The sequence below is a fragment of the Mastomys coucha genome, unplaced genomic scaffold, assembly GCF_008632895.1.
Source record: "Mastomys coucha isolate ucsf_1 unplaced genomic scaffold, UCSF_Mcou_1 pScaffold22, whole genome shotgun sequence".
In the NCBI taxonomy this organism is placed as follows: domain Eukaryota; kingdom Metazoa; phylum Chordata; class Mammalia; order Rodentia; family Muridae; genus Mastomys; species Mastomys coucha.
The window spans coordinates 200,471,223-200,488,113 of record NW_022196905.1 but is presented as its reverse complement, the minus strand read 5'-3'; the positions used below and the strand labels follow the sequence as shown (position 1 = coordinate 200,488,113).

The following is a 16,891-nucleotide window of genomic DNA, read 5'->3' as shown; positions in this document are numbered from 1 at the left end:
TTTTATTATCATGGACATAGCATGTTTAAACTTAATCTATTATTCAATTATTTTTTGAAAATTTGATTTTTACCTACATTCTCACCACGAAGCTTGGCTTTAATCTGTTGGCGCTCATTAAAATTTTGTAGTCTTATTTGCCTCAGTCTTGCCAGATAAACCTAAAATAGGAAGAACAAAAACAAACAAACATTCACTTAAAAGGAAAACCATGAACATTTTTACTGCTAAAAGAACCTTAATTTATGGAAAAGTGTTAATCTGAATACATTAAACAAAAGTTCTGAAATTTGGTTAATGAAAATGAAATATTAGCTTTCAAATATTTAAAGAAATTTATTTCTGCAAAGAAAGAAATATGTTATAATTACAAATTTATAAATTATATCAAAAGAAAAGAAATTGAAACTCAGAAGCCTGAGTAACAGTTATGGGGAAAAATTATGACACAGCATGTCAGTGAAAATATATTAACAGGTCCCTACAGACTTACAAAGTCTTAAAATAATTGTTAAGCATTTAAACCATGCAAGAAAAGAAGGCAATAAACTTAAAAATGGCTGCGTGGCAGAGGTGCTGAGCATGCGGAAAGCATACCTCTTCCTCAATGTTCCTGGGCTTCCCTCCTCTTGAAGAGCTGGGCCTGCCTCCATACAGAGATGCCAGGTTTTGCAGGATTCCCTGTTTGTCATTTAATGTGCTAAGTTTAAAGAATGAGTGGGGCTACATTGCCCTGCTACCTAGGCACATCCACATACCACTTACTTCTTTTAATACATGCGGGCCATTTCTAGATACCACACTAAAGAAGTTCTGGCACTTCCCATGGCCATGTTGGCATGTAAACTCAGTGAGAACAGAAGTCATTCAACTCCAAGTATAATTACTTAAGTATAGAGACTGCAAATGTTTTTATAGTCATTAAAGAGGTCTTTAAGAGTGTTTTCCTTGTTAAAATCCAAAGCACTATATATTTTTTTGCCTTTAAAAAAGATCCAGTCCGGGGCTGGAGAGATGGCTCAGCAGTTAAGAATACTGACTGCTCTTCCTCTGAAGGTCTTGAATTCAAATCCCAGCAACCACATGGTGGCTCACAACCATCCATAATGAGATCTGACACCCTCTTCTGGAGTGTCTGAAGACAGCTACAGTGTACTTACATATAATAATAAATCTTTCAAAAAAAATCCAATCTCACCACTGTTGAACAACAGGGAGATAGAACTTGAAGAGACTACCTCCAGTAGGTCCTCAGTTGAGCAATGAGGCCACCACCTACCCATCTCAAAAATTTTAACCTAGAATTGTTGCTGTCTAAAGGAAATTCAGGGATACATTGGAGCAATGACTGAAGGAAAGGCCATCCAGAGACCAGCCCGCCTTAAAATCCATCCCACCTGCAGACACCAAGCCTGACACTATTGCTGATGCTGAGATGTGCTTCCAGACAGGAGCCTGGCATGGTTGTCCTCTGAGAGGCTCTGCTAGCTCCTACCTGGCAGACAGATGCAGATACTTAGGGCCAACCATTGGACTGAGCCTAGGGACCCCAATGGAAGAGTTAGGGAAAGAAGTTAAGGAGCTGAAGGGGATTACAACCCCTTTGAATTGAAGGGGAAGAACAACAATATCAACTAATCAGAGCCCTCAGAGCTCCCAGAGACTAAGCCACTAACCAAAGAGTATGCATGGATGGTACATATCCCCCACTACATATGTAACAGAGGACTGCCTTGTCTGGTCTCAGTAGGAGGGGATGCACTTGGTTCTTTGGAAGCTTGATGCCTCAGAGAAGGGGGATGCTAGAGTTGTGAGGTGGTTGGGTGGGTGAGCACCCTCTTAGAGGTGAAGGGGCGGGCAACAGGGTAGGGGTTGTGGAGAGGGGGTAAAGGGAAGGAGGACAATATTTGAAATGTAAATAAATAAAATAGTAAAAAAAATCCAATCCACTTCTAGATGTCTATGTGTATACTACATACACACACACACACACACACACACACACACACACACACACACACACTTTTATATTCACTGCTCTGGCTTCCAAAAATATGCTGTACATGAGCTCTTAGACCTAAGTCAAACTCGCTCTTGGGTATGCCCTGTAGTGCAAATGACAAGCTCAGGCACAAACTACCTCATTTTCAAATACAGCTTATTGTTAACATGGAATTGTCTTATAAGATATTATTCACATACTTCAGCAAAACTACCAGATTATCCAATTATCTACTTTCTCTTCCTTCAAACTCCAATCATGTTTAAAATTTCTTCGAACAGAAAGAGTTCACTGTTCACTTTGCCATCTATTATCTCTTATTCATTTGTGGTAAATATACTTTTATACATACTATCTCCATTTCCTGATGTCAATCAGTTTTCTTAACCTTTCATAAATCTGCTTTCTAATTCAAGTATAATTAATTTTTTTTCCCCTAAGGTCACTAGTAGTGCCAGAAATTATTCAAATGGAGCCTTTTGGCCATTAAAATTTTTTTTCTCTAAAATTACTTTTGATTGAAGTGTGTCACTGTGGGGGTGGGCTTTGAGACCTTCCTCCTAGCTTTCTGGAAGTCAGTCTTCTCCTAGAGGCCTTCAGAACAAGATGTAGAACTCTTAGCTCTTCCAGTGCCATGCCTGCCTAGACACTGCCATGCTTTCCACCATATGATAGTGGACTGAACCTCTGAACCTGTAAGCCAGCCACAATTAAATGCTGACCTTTCTAAGAGTTGCCTTGGTCATGGGGTCTCTCCACAGCAATGAAGCTCTTAGCTAAGACATATCTCAGCTTCTGTAGGAGTAAGATATGATGTTGGTATTCCCTCTAACCTACTATATATCATTGTTTATGAGGGCTAATTTTGAAAACATACACAGTTATCCATAGAGTTACAGGAAAGTAAGACAGTTATAAATACAACACAATACAAAATTTTGAGACTGAGATTTTCCTGTAATTTGTTTCGTAAAGTAGATTGCATAGTTTCAAGTGTTAGAAGTTGTAGATGACAACAGGCGAGATAAGTTAAAAGGTTAGACACTCCCTTTCACAGTATTTTCTAGCCCGCATGACTAACACTTAATTGAGAACCACATGTACAATGAACCTGAAGTGTTCCTTACAGTGCTCATCACATCCTGCCTTGGTTCTGAATACACACGTGTACTCTGTACTGTCATGTTGTTAATTCCCCTAACACCAATGCTTCCTGAAACCTGCAAAGTCAGGACTATAAAATGCAGTGTTACCATTGGATACACTTATCTGCTGTTATAGAAACTTAATGTTTAATTATAGGGCACAAAGACAAGAGAAGTCCTGCCTCAACAATGTACATAGCAGGTGAAAACCAACTACTCCAAGTTGTCCTCTGATCTCTGTGTACATGCCCATATTCACACTACACAAATAAATACAATTAAAAGCCAGTGTCAATAGATTTACATTTTCAAATGATTTAAACATATCATGGGTATCAATATTAATGGAATATATTTATTAGGTTCAACTTTAAATCTCTGATGTTAGTATTATTTCCTGAAGAATCAAGGTTATAATAAATAGTATCAATTACTGTACTGTAGTATAAATAAATGCAACTCAGCAGTTACAACTGAGAAATGAAAATGTCACCCAATTAAAACATATGAATGAATGACACTATAAATGTTCATTAATGATTACTGGACAAGCAGTCCCCTGAGAGCCCTCTATCCCTAACTCCATCTCTATACAGTCACATCTAGGTCTCTACTGTCATCTCTCAGAAGTTCAATGTTCTAAACACCTGACAATATAATGTGACTCTATTTCAAATCCACATGGGATTGGAGATACAGTATGATGGCAGAGTGCTTGCCCTGCATATTTAAAATCCTGGATTTAATCTCAAACCCTGTCCTCAAACAAAACCAACCAACCAACCAACCAAAATCCAACCCTACCCTCAAAAACCAAAACACTGAGAAACAAAACTGAACATCTTGACAAAGATTAAACTTTTTTAAATGAAATAATGGTAGTAATATTGGGAAACCATATGAATCTCATGCAAAACTACCTATGAATAAAACAAAAAATGTATTATAATGCTAATACTTCAGAATTGTGCAGATATCAAAATAATAAAGTGGCTTGAGCCTAAATGTCCACCCACATCTAGAGAAAATCAAATCATATTGCTGAAAACTAAGAGCTAAGAGTAAAATACTAAATAAAAGCATCCAGAGAAATATTAACTATAGAAGAAAATCTTCAAATGGTGAAGAAATATCATTAAAAACTACATAAAGGGCTGGCGAGATGGCTCAGCAGGTAAGAGCACTGACTGCTCTTCCAAAGGTCCTGAGTTTGGATCCCAGCAACCACATGGTGGCTCACAACCACCCGTAATGAGATCTGATGCCCTCTTCTGGTATGTCTGAAGATAGCTACAGTGAATTACATAGAGCGAGCTGGGCCAGAGCGAGGGGGCCAGCAGAGGTCCTAAGTTCAATTCCCAGCAGCTACACACATGATGGCTCACAGCCATCTGTACAGTTACAAAGCTACATGAATACAGATACAATCAGATTGATAGGGTTGATTAAAATGGAATATTAAAAAGTACTCAGGCGAGATAAAGGTAGCAAGAATAAAACCAGGAGAACAAAAATAGATAAAACAAATATAAAATGATAAAACATAACTAATCCAAACAGAGCAAAATTATACTGTCATTAAATACTGTTAAAAGTGGTTATTTGTAAGATTTTTTAAAAAGAAAAACAAATGAACTAAGTATATATTCACTACAAAATGTCTCATCCTCATTCAGGTACCTTAAAAAATAAAAGGATAGAACTTAGAAGTACTATAAAAATAATGAAACTGTATTGGTAGCAGACTCTCTTCATAGACTGAAGCTGTTTGATAATGGGAGGAGACATGTGAGAAAGGATCATGTACTAAGGTGATCTCTGAGAATATGTATGGCCTCTCCAAAGTAAGGCATCTCCAGTTGATAGGGAGTATATTGGCTTAAATGAAATGGCTCCATAGGCTCATAGGGAGTGGACACTATTGGGAAGTGTGGTTTTTTTGGAGTAGGTGTGTCATTGGTGGAGGAACTGTGTTACTGGGGGTGGGCTTTGGAGTTACATAAGCCCAAGCCAGGCCCAGCAGCTCTCTTTCTTCCTGCTGACTGCTGATTCAGATGTAGAACTCCCATATACCTCTCCATTCCAAGTCTGCCTATGTGCTTCATGCTTCTCATCATGGCAGTAATGGACTAAACCTCTGAACTGTAAGCCCGCCCCAATTAAATGTTTTTCATTATAAGAGTTGCCATGACCATGTTGAAATTCTGACAGCAATAAAACTCTAACCAAGACCTGTAGCAAGCAGTTGGGCATTCATTCACTGAGCATAAAGAAATTAATTTTCTCACCAACATGAATGAGCCTGGGATTGAAGTTTTCAGATAAGAAGGTAGCACTACTTATCTTACTGCCTTGTGAGAGAGTACAAGGAGACTAGCCAAACTGTCCTGAGTTCTAACTCAAAAACCATGGGCCAATAAATGTAAATTGTTCAAAGTTGCTAAATTGTGGCAAATTCTTATATGAAAAAGAAAAGGAATAGAGAAGCCTAAGCCTTGCTGAACTATGCTACTGACAGAGGAACAGACATGTCTTCAGTTGAGCGCACTGGTGAGTTTGCCACACTTCAGTCAGTAACAGCAAAGCCTGAGCTACACAGACAACCCTAATTAAGTCCCCACACAATTAGGTCTTTTAAGAAAAGGAAATTAACAACAACAATCAAAAAAAAAAAAAAACTTGGGACATGATGGGAGTTTTTCTGTAACTTGCCTACATGCATTTATAGATATGTTAAAATTCATAAAACTATAGAAGAAAAAATAAGTCATTCTTATTTTCTGGTAATTTACAAATCAAATGTCAATAAACAAAGTGCTGGAGCTGGGGAGATGGCTCAGCAGTTAACGGTGCTTGCTGCTCTTGGTTAAGACTAGACGTTGTAACTCTAGCCCTAGTGGATCCAATACCCTGCCTATACTCCATGGGCACTGACATGTATCAGGACATATACCCACAGACATACATGAGTGAAAATAAAATAAAAATTTGAAACTTATAAGAAAACACAAGAGAAATTAAATGCCAAAACAGTATGGAAAAATGAATGTGGAGAATGGAGCAAGGCCAGTGTCAGAGGAGCTAGGGAGTGACTGACTTACACATAAATTACATACAAGCCCTGTCCAGAATTCCCAGGGAGATCACTCTATAATACTTATAGTAAGACACAACTAAAGATTTAGTTCCAAAGAAGATTAGCATGTAAAGACTGAAGAAAAAGGTAACAATTACATAAAAGAACATGCTAAGCGACCACAGGCAGAGCAGTACAGTGTGAAGTGCAGAAGATAAGGAAGAAATTCTACAGCTCATGTTCAGATGTCACAGAAAGGTCAAGTAAGATGAGGATCACAAAGTTTTGCGTGGGCTGGCAATGTAGCTCAGTGGTCCATTCTTTATTTAGTTCATGAGAAGTCCTCAGCTCACCCCACAAAAGGAATCAAACAGAAACAACAAAACAGCATATGTTTGAGAGGATGGCACAGTGACTTCTTTCAATATGCTGATGTGGTGACAACTGTTTACAGAGTTGAAATAACAGATAAGGAACTGGAAACAAATGAACTTCATTCACTTTTCAAGAGTCTGGCTATGTGTTGTATAGTGATGATGAGAGAAACAGAAATATAATTAGAGGTTTTAGGAAAGTATGATTAAAGAAGGACTGTTAAGAAGGGATAGTGCATAATAATTATGATAAGGACCCCAAATAATGACAGAATGCCATCAAAGATAACAAGATGCTGAAAGTGAAAATCATAAAAGGTTCAAACATAATTTTCACAGCTTTGATTTTCTGCAGTGCTGTTTAAAGGTATAATCACAGATAGAAGCTCAGGTACACATAATGAGACATGTCAACACAGAACATAGACTCCACAAGGAGCTGGGCAAGTCAATTATATGGGCATGTGTAGTGAGTACCTGAGTAAACTGGATGACCATATTATATCACTAGAAACAACTCAAGTGGCCCTCCTCAGAGGAATGAATGTGTACTTTCTTTTATAAATGTATACTCTATAATGTTTCTATACACTTTGCTGGAGAATTCTGCCTAATACACTAGTGTACATATTTTTGTCTAACACTTGATTACAAATTATTATAAAGATAAATTACACTTGCCTAACCTTTGTATTCCTACTCTTCCCAAATTGCATAAAAATAGCCTTGTTGAGTCAGCCAATCTACAAGTAATACATGATACATCTACCCAAACATAATGAAAACTACAGATGTTCACAGTCATATTTCTAAGGTAGTTTTATGCATATACACCTAGGTACTAAGAAAATGGAGTTTTGCATTAATGAATTTATCATGGAAAAACATAATACTCCTTTAAAAAAAGTCACTGCCCAGCTCACTGTCTGCTTCCTGCTCACTGACAAAATATAAGCAGCTGTCACATGCCTTTCTCACCAGGATGAAGTGTGTCATCTGAAACAGTAATCCTTCTTGAAGAGTATTTTCATCAGGTATTTGGTCACAATGGAGAGAAAAATATACAGAAAACTAGTGTGAGAGATGGGATAGTGGCATTGATGAACATGCTGCTTGCAGGCCTTCAGAATTGGCTATCGGGAGGAACATGAATGAGTCTGTAGCTGTGGGCTCAAGAGTCCCCAGAAGGTTTTGACAGTGATGGTTAAAGTTCAGGCAGGAGTATGGAAGAGCAGAAGGCTGGGAGAAACTCAGAGAGTAGAGGCCAGGCTCATGAAGTTTCAGAAGGTGAATAAGGACTTCATTAGGGTACGAGCCTAGAGGGCAATCATGTTATGTTTGCCAAAAAATCGGGCTGCCATCTGCCTGAGTCCTTAAAATTTGATTAAACAGTATTAGAAAGGGATGTATTATTTTGCTGGCAAAGGAGAGTTCTAGACAATGTAACATATAGCCAGCCAAGCTCCAAGAATGAGATTGCAGCAGGAAAATGAGAACGGAATAAAGAAGCTGAAAGGGAAAACAAGTTAGAATTCACAAACATATAAACACAAGTTTTAAAGTAAAAACAAACTGACTAGCTGAGCTGCAAGTTAAGTGTTTCAGCGAGCTGGAAAATCAAGAAGCCTGGAAAAACAAAGCAGAAATGAAGGAAAGGATAGAACAGAAGAAACAGAAGAATAAAGGAAAAGACATTATGTACAAAGGTTACACTAGAAGTTGAGAGCAGTTTTCCTGGAAAAATAAGCTTTTAGAGAGACAGTATTTAGGGTGACCGTCAGTGAGAATATCCTGAGAACTGAAGGTAAACACCTATACTGCGAACTCCATATACCAGTGAGAACCTGTATCAGGTCAGTGAAGAAATAAAACAAGACCCAACAGGTGAAAATAATCAAATTAAATCTCAGAACATCAAGGATAAAATAGCAGTCCTAAGAATTATCAGAAAAGAGAAACAGCTGCTTAAAGGGGAGTATGATCCAAAAATCGTCTCATTCTCAAGAGTGAGAGAAGATGAGAGAGCAGAATCCTCATAGAACAATGGGCAAGAAACAAGCCAACAAGTAAGTTAGACAAATCCTTTAAATGGCTACTTCTTCACAGAGCGGAACCTTTATTAAAGAAGTTCTTCTGTTTTTTTGTTTGTTTGTTTGTTTTTTCTTAGAGAGAGAGAGAGAAAGAGAGAGAGAAAGAGAGAGAGAAAGAGAGAGAGAGAGAGAGAGAGAGAGAGAGAGAGAGGCCTAAAATTGGGTGGGACAGGAAGGTGAAGAAGGTGGTGAAGGGACAACCATTACATCATCAAAATATATTCCACAGTCGGTTAACAGTGGTGCATGCCTTCAATCCCAGCACTCAGCACACAGAGCTCTGTGAGTTTGAAGCCAGCCTAGTCTACATAGTAAGTTCCAAGACAGCCAGAGCTACACAGTGGAAACACTGGATCTTGAAAAATAAATAAATAAAATTACATTGTATGAAAATTTTAATTAAAACTCAGTTAATTAAAAACAAGAATAGGTCACAGGCTCAGGGAACATTACAGAAGAGGTAGTGGAAAGAATGAATCAGGATGGAGAATGCACTGTGACATCTGTCTTCTAGAACAGCAGTTCCTAGTATGTGGGTCAGCACCCCTTGTGGGTACAATGACCCTTTCACTGGGGTTGCTTAAGACCCTTGGAAAACACAGATATTACATTCTGGCTCATAACAGCAGAATTACAGTTATGAAATAGCAACAGAAATACTTTTATGAGGAACTGTATTAAAGGGTTCCAGCATTAGGGAGGGGGTTAGATTCTGCTGTGGAATGTCATGGCTATAGAATTCATGAACTCATAGCAGCCGTGGCTACCTACACAATATCTTTGTAAAATCAAGTAGGCACAAATGACCTCTCCAGGCCTTACCTCATGGTAAGGAACTATTGGCAAGTGAAGGGAGACTCATTATTGAAGCTAGATTTCCCATGAAATTTCCACTAGAGGGCCCACACTCAGACATACAGGGGCAATGCTAGCTGGATTTAGTGAGTCACTCTTTACGAAAAGTAGATTTTAAGTGTATTCCAGGATTATAGGCTGTTGAAGCTTCCAAACTTCAGTTACTTTTGGATCTTCACTGTACTTCTTTTTTACCATGTTCCTTTTTTACAAATTTTGAGATTAAAGACTAACTTCAACAATAGTCAGGAATCAGAGAGGTTAAGCTTCAACTGTTAGCTTCATCAAGATACTCTAGTCATTGTTGCAGAAGACTCTTTTCTCTTGGGTATTTTCCTGTCCCTCCAATCCTGTTAGCTACTAGTGTTTATGTATTTGTAAAACTGGTTCACTATTCACCCTGTCTTAAAACTGGAGTTTTTGCCAGGCGGTAGTGGCGCACGCCTTTAATCTCAGCACTTGGGAGGCAGAGGCAGGCTGCCTCTGTAGTTCTTGGTTTTTTGTTGTTGGGAGTTTTTTTGTGTGCAGTAGGTGGGTGGGGATAAAAACTTGAGGCATGTAAATTGTTATTAGTAACGGTAGTTTGTAAAGAAGTAAAAGGACTTTGTAATCCAGGTTTTGTTTTTGCAGATCACATTTCTTTGAATGTTGGAGAGTAAAATAAACTGGTCTAGGAGCTTTAAAAAAAAGCAAAGTTGGTAGGGTATATGCTAGAGAATGTATACGGGAAATGGGGGATAAATCCACTCACATTTCATTGTGTACATGTATGGAATTCCGAGAAATAAAGAAAACTTAAAAAAAGAGAAAAAAAGAATTACCTATAGCCATGCAGAGCAATGTGATTAGAGCTACAGTAACATTATTATGTTAAAAGTTTAGGTAATATACAAGAAAACATGGTTTTCAAATACTGGATAACAAGCACTATGGGGTAGATCCTTGGGAGAGGGAAGCAGGGAGGTAAGCCCAGTGACTGCCTTACTTCATGTCTGGCCAGAGCTTCTGGGCAGCAGCACAAGAGAGGAAACTGGAACAGAGCTGCATGGTCCTTCTGAGGTGAAGAAACATCATTAGTGGATGGGCAAGCTGAAGGCAGAAAGCAAAGAAGAGAAAGCCGCACAGAGAGGCAGTGCCGGGAATGTGAAGAGGTTCTTAAGGTTAAGAGTCTCTCACTGAGTGGCAAAAGCTAATAACACCCGAGGCTGTCTCATACTTGCAGCAGGCAGAGTACAAAGACCTCAGAACAGTAAGCAAGGGTAATCCAAGGGGCCAAGTCACCATGAGAGAGAACACTGTTCTTTACAGCCTCAGGGGACATTCAGAGTCAGCTTTCAATGAGTCAAATTATTTCTAAATAATTAACTAAAGCCACCAAATAGTTAATAAAAAACACCTGAGATACAGTGTACAGTGTTTGGCATACTAATTCAAGTATAGTAAGCAGAGTAAAAATAACACAAGATTTTTTATTTTTAAATAAGAAAATCTTAATCAATTAACAAAGACCCAGAAATAGCAATTTGTGAGAAAATTAAAACAGCTATTATAATGACATTCTGAATTTTTAAGATAGAAACATGTATAGGGTTGTTACAAAGACAGAAACTAAAACTATAAGAACACCCAACCCAATATTGAGATATTTAACAAAAACAGTATGTGGGCTGAGGTAGAGCTCGGTAGTATAGCAATGGCCGATACAAAAGAAGCTGCAAAAAACAGAAGGAAGACACAAAAGCTATCGCGTCTGGATGAGGTGAGCAGCAGCATTTATAATGTCGACTTTCTTTTTTTTTTCTTTTTGTTTTCTTCGAGACAGGGTTTCTCTGTGTAGCCCTGGCTGTCCTGGAACTCACTCTGTAGACCAGGCTGGCCTTGAACTCAGAAATCTTTCTGCCTCTGCCTCCCAAGCACTGGGATTAAAGGCGTGCGCCATGACTGCCTGGCTTATACTGTAGAGTATTAATGTTCCTGATACAGCAATAGAAACCATTCAAAATAAAACAGAAAAAGGAAGCACCAATGAGTGGTGCAGTCACAAGCACTCTAATTTAATGTCCTAAAAGAAGAAAATGAGAGACATCTGTCTTGAAGAAATAGTAGGTATAAAATTGGAACCTACATGTCCAGGAAACTAATGAACAGGAAGAAAACTCAGGAGTTAGCCAATGATCCAATTGCTTCCAGGCACAAAGAAGAAAAGCTTTTCCGAGTCAGAGGGAGGCACACACCTAAGGCATCAGAAGGAGGCCTGTCAGAAGATGAGCAGGCCTCAGCCTAGACAGTACCCAGCAAAATCTCTCTCACACAAACAAGGCTGTGGAGGTGGCTCAACAGTCAAAGCACTTACCATGTAAGCAAGAGAACCAGACTTTGATCCCTCTCAGCTGCCCAGACACACATGTGCTTCCACACACATGTGAACACACACATACCACACAAACATACACATGAAAAGACAAAAAAACAGGCCAAATGCTTTTCAGACCTACAAATACGTTACCACAACGTATTGTTCAAGTGTCAGGAAAAAAAAGGCATTTTCCCAACAAATTTTGGAAAATGTCTTTTTAAAGAAAATACCAGAGGACATTCTCCAACATGAAGAAAATAAACTGATGATGGAATCTCAAGATTAAACAAAAATAGTAGTGGGAAGTTTTGTCACTGCATCTTTGTAGTTCTAGTAACTATCATGGTTTAAAAGACTCTTTAAACTTTATATTTTAAGTTACGGCTGGCTATGTGTGTCAGTCTCTCTGTGGGTATGTGCAAGTGAGCACAGTGCTGCAGAGGCCTGAACTATAGTTTCAGGTGCTCATAAGCCACTTGATGTGGGTCCTGAGACCCTAACTCAGAGCCTGTGCAAGAGCAGCAGGCAGTCTTACCTGCTGAGCTAGCTCTCCAGCTCACAGGAACTATTTTAAATACTAATGATCTACAACCAGAGCTGAGAATGGTGGTGCATATCATTAATCCCAATGCTCAACCAGGCATGAGGATCTTGAGTTTGAGGCAAGTCTAGGCTACACAGAAGTTTAAAAGCCCTTAAAAGAAAGCAATCAAAAATTTAGATGCTATTAATAGGAAGACTGAAGAAAGGGAAGAAGCAAGAAATTATTTCCTCCCATATAGAGGAAGCTCACAAAGACAGATTCACTCCAGATTATTAAGAAAGTAAATTGGAGTATGCGTGTTAAAAATATAAAGAGTGACCAATAAAAACTGTAGCATTTTTTCCATAATATAAATTCAAAGGGAAAAAACTTATATTGAATAACTGTTAATAAATTTACAGTTACCAATTATAGCTTTTTAAAAACATAAGTCTAAAAGAATACCTCGAAGCATGTTCTATGTGAATAGAGGCTCCACAGGGGATGAGAGGACAGAAGCAATCCTCAGTTGCTTTGACTCATCAAAACACGTTTGCGCACTCTGCAGCTAAGAACTAATGAGACTTCCAACTAGTGAGGTGAGTGCCTCAGAACTTAATATTTTTAGATAAATGACTTAATTTTGTAATTTGCTGAACTGGATGGTTTAAAGTAATTATTTTGTTTCTAACATACTTTTCAACAATACTATAATGTGTGTGTGTGTGTGTGTGTGTGTGTGTGTGTGTGTGTGTGTGTGTATGTGTGTATTCACTTAAACATTTATTTACCTTTTCCCCTAAAATTCTTTGCTACTTAGAAATATTAAATCAAACAGTACACTGGGAAATTTTCCAGCAACTTAAGAACTTATATCTCTAATATGAATATTTAGATTGTTATACCCATTTCTCCCTTTTTGGAGAACAGAATATAAAATGATGATGTAATTTTACTTTGATATATAAAATATCAATAAAAGACATTAGAAAACAGGTTAATGAACAAGATATAGGCAAAAGCATAACCTGTATGTTGCTTCTGAACATCTTCAATATCTTATTGTGTGCAGACTACTACATCATAATTCTTTTTACTTACACTCACATCATTCTAGGCCTTAACTTTGAATACTGATATATTCAAAATCCCAAGAGAAAGCATCCTACCACATGTCCCTCGGCCCGGGCTTTATTCTGCATAGCCTCCCGTTTGCGTTGCAGGAACTCCTCCACTTGCTTGGCCCTCTCTACAGCTGGGGGTCCTTTTTGCCTAATTTGGACAAATCACAAAGTCAGCAATTTTCAGCATTAAATTCCACATTAAAACTGTAATTATTATATTAAAGCAGAAATAAAATACATATTCTCCGTGAAGAAGTATGTGTATATGTGTGTGTGTGTGCGTGTGTGTTGGTCTTTATTGCCTTAACCATATTATTTACTATGTTTTTAAATAAGCAAAATCTTAATACCACTTTAAATCTTACAAGATTCATTTCATATTGATATGATTCATTTTACTTACAGACAGTAAAATGGACAAGTTACGGAAAAAGTAACAGCAGTCATTGGCTTTAGTCTTTTCTTACCTTATTTCAGCATCTTTCACTGATATGCTGAGTATAGACAGCAAATGAAAAGGTGATAAACACTCACTGAACGCATGCCCCATGCTGTGTCAGTCAGCATGACAAATACAGGAGGTAGACACAAACTCGTGTGCACACACACTTAACCCAGCCCCAGTGAGGAGGGAGGAGGTCACAGCACAAGATCAAACATGGTTAGACTTGGAAATGAGTAAGAAAGTTGAGCAAGTTACTACTGTCTGTGTTTTATCTATTTGGACTGTGGCTAGTATGGTATATATAAACTTCCTATAGCTTCTTTTTGGAAAATAACTAACTTATATATGTTCTGAAAAAAATCATGAAATAATACCTTTTCTCAGTAAACATTTTAAAATTTCTAATTTTCATTCCACAAGTAATCATTTCTTTAACTTTTTAAAGCAAAAACTGAAACATAAAAAACATTTTAAATAAGAAATTTAGCTGTAAAAACTTGAAATGCAGAGCAGAAGATATAGCTCAGAAGCTAAGAGTACTTGCTACGTTTAAAGAGGATCTGAATTCTATTCCCGGTACCCATGTGAGTTGGCTGAAAACCACCACTAACTCCAGTTCCAGGGGATGTAACACACATGACTTTCACAGGCACCTGCCTTACATACACACACACAAACACACACAAACACACATACACACACACACACACAAATAAACATTTGAAAAGAAAAATCTAAAATCTACTATATTTTATCTCCATCAGTGACAATGATCTAAAGTCCTTTACCTTGCATGTTATTTAAGAGAAATTCTTTAAAATTTCCATCATAGGAATTTTCTAGGATTAGGTAATATCTATAACTGGTTTAAGAGCCAATTACTACGATGTTCAGCTATTCCAGATGGTTATTGTAGTCCCACATGGCATTTCTGAAATCTAAACTATGCTAGCATGAGTAGGTTGATAATAGCAAGAAATCTGTGCATGTCTCTGAAGTGCACATATGCTGTCCCCTAGCAGACATATTATATACTATAAAACTGAGATCAATTAAGGGACCTGGTCTGAATTCAGCATGCCTCTATATATAGCCAGGTAAGTTGGCACTATGCCCTGAACCTCCCTGTGTATGTAAGCCTGAGCCAAAGACAGTAGATAAAGTGTCAAGTACCATGCTCAGACATGTCATTAGAAATGTATGGCCACATGGTAAGGTTCCTTCTGAGAGTCCAGGAAGTATGTGCCACTATCTGTCATTAGATAAAGCCTTTGCTCTCTCTGCTTTGCATCATGATGACACTGACATCAGCCATCATAGAAGTAAAATATATTTAAATTACCATTCTGGTCTATGTGCAGTGTTTGCCAGTATAACACACCAATTAGCATACACTATTAGAATTATTGAACAGTACCTGACTAAAAACATGTATAGTGGCCTTGATTTACAGATTTTCACACTGATTGTGTGCACATGAACTATCTGCTTCATATATTTAAAGTATACCTCAGAAGATGTAAAGATGACTATACTGGATGGTTTTATGCAAAGCTGACATAGCTAGAGTTATCAGAAGGGAGGGAGCATCATCTGAGAAAATGCCTGCATAAGATGAGGCTTTTAAACAGTAGATGGAGCTTGGGAACACTTATAGAAGAATAGGAGGAAGGATTGTGGGCCCCAAAGGGGGTAGGAACTCCACAAGAAGACCAACAGAGTCGACTAATCTGGATACTTGGGGCTCTCAGAGACTGAACTAGCAACCAAAGAGGACCTAGTCCTCTACACACATATGTAACTGATGTGCAGCTTGGTCTTCATGTGAGTCCCCCAACAACTGGAACAGGGGCTACCCTAAAAGCTGTTGCCTGTATGTAGAATATGTTCTTCTAGCTGAGCTGCCTTGTCTGGCCACAGTAGGAGAGCCTTACAGAGACTTGAAGTGCCAGGTATCCCCCCACCTACTCAGAGGAGAATGGAGGAAGCATTGTGAGAGGCAGTGACCAGGATGGTGGCAGTAAGCTGGATATAAAGAGAATAAGTAAAAATTAAATTTAAAAAATATTGAAAAAAAAGATCTGGCTGTAAGGTATTTTACCTTACCAAGTGATTGTGGAGGGCCCAGCTCATCATGGGTAGGGCTAACCCTGGGTTCTATAACAAAGCAGGCTGAGCAAGTGTGTAAGTTGCAACTCTTCATGGCCTTTGCATCAGTGCCTGCCTCTAGGTTCCTGCCCTGTCTGAATTCCTGTCCTGACTTCCTTCTGATGATGAACTATGATATGGAAGTGTAAGCTTTGGTCAGGAGTTTCATCATAGCAAGAGTAACCCTAACTATGACAATAACTGAAACAGAGTCCTGGGAAATAAAGTTTATCTGGTGAAAATTAGAGTTTGATTAATTCTACTACTTTTTAACATAAGTTATTATCTACTATAGAAGGCTCATGGGGATGAGGAGAAAATTTACTTACTATTCATGTTCTCCATTAAATTCTATTAAGAATTTAGATAAAGTGACCAGGAGTGGTAGAATATACCTCTCACTGCAAAATGGGACAGCAAGCTGGGAGGTTCCATGGTTTCTTAGAAAGCTTCATTCATAACTGCAATAACTTGTGAGCAATCAAGGTGTCTTTAGAAGATTAATAATAAATTATGCTTATCATTTAAAGATGAAAAGAAATGAAATATAAAGTCAGGAAAAACAACCCAGATGAATTTAGCTTAAATGTTAAGTGACAGGAGCCAACATGAAAAGGACATACTGCAGGACGCCAACTAGATGGAAGTCTGGAAAAAGGGAAACCATGGATAGAAAAACAAGTGTTAAGATTCCACCTCACACCAGTCAGAATGACTAGGATAAAAAACTCAGGTGACAGCAGATGCTGGAGA

The 16,891-nt window shown here is 38.1% G+C and overlaps 1 protein-coding gene across 14 annotated transcripts in view; it reads right to left on the bottom strand.

Annotated features, from left to right (window-relative positions):
* Positions 1 to 16,891, bottom strand: part of Nek1 (NIMA related kinase 1) — a 142,188-nt gene that overhangs the window by 70,860 nt on the left and 54,437 nt on the right. For 8 of the 14 annotated variants that reach the window (XM_031339911.1, XM_031339909.1, XM_031339904.1 and 5 more), the window contains 3 exons: positions 13,591 to 13,693; positions 598 to 681; positions 78 to 161 (listed from right to left, as the gene is read on the bottom strand). In XM_031339911.1, coding sequence (XP_031195771.1) covers positions 78 to 161; positions 598 to 681; positions 13,591 to 13,693 — 271 coding nt within the window. Of the gene's footprint in view, positions 1 to 73; positions 162 to 597; positions 682 to 13,590; positions 13,694 to 16,891 lie in introns of all 14 variants that reach the window. The other 6 variants (XM_031339907.1, XM_031339905.1, XM_031339906.1 and 3 more) reach the window with 3 other exon arrangements.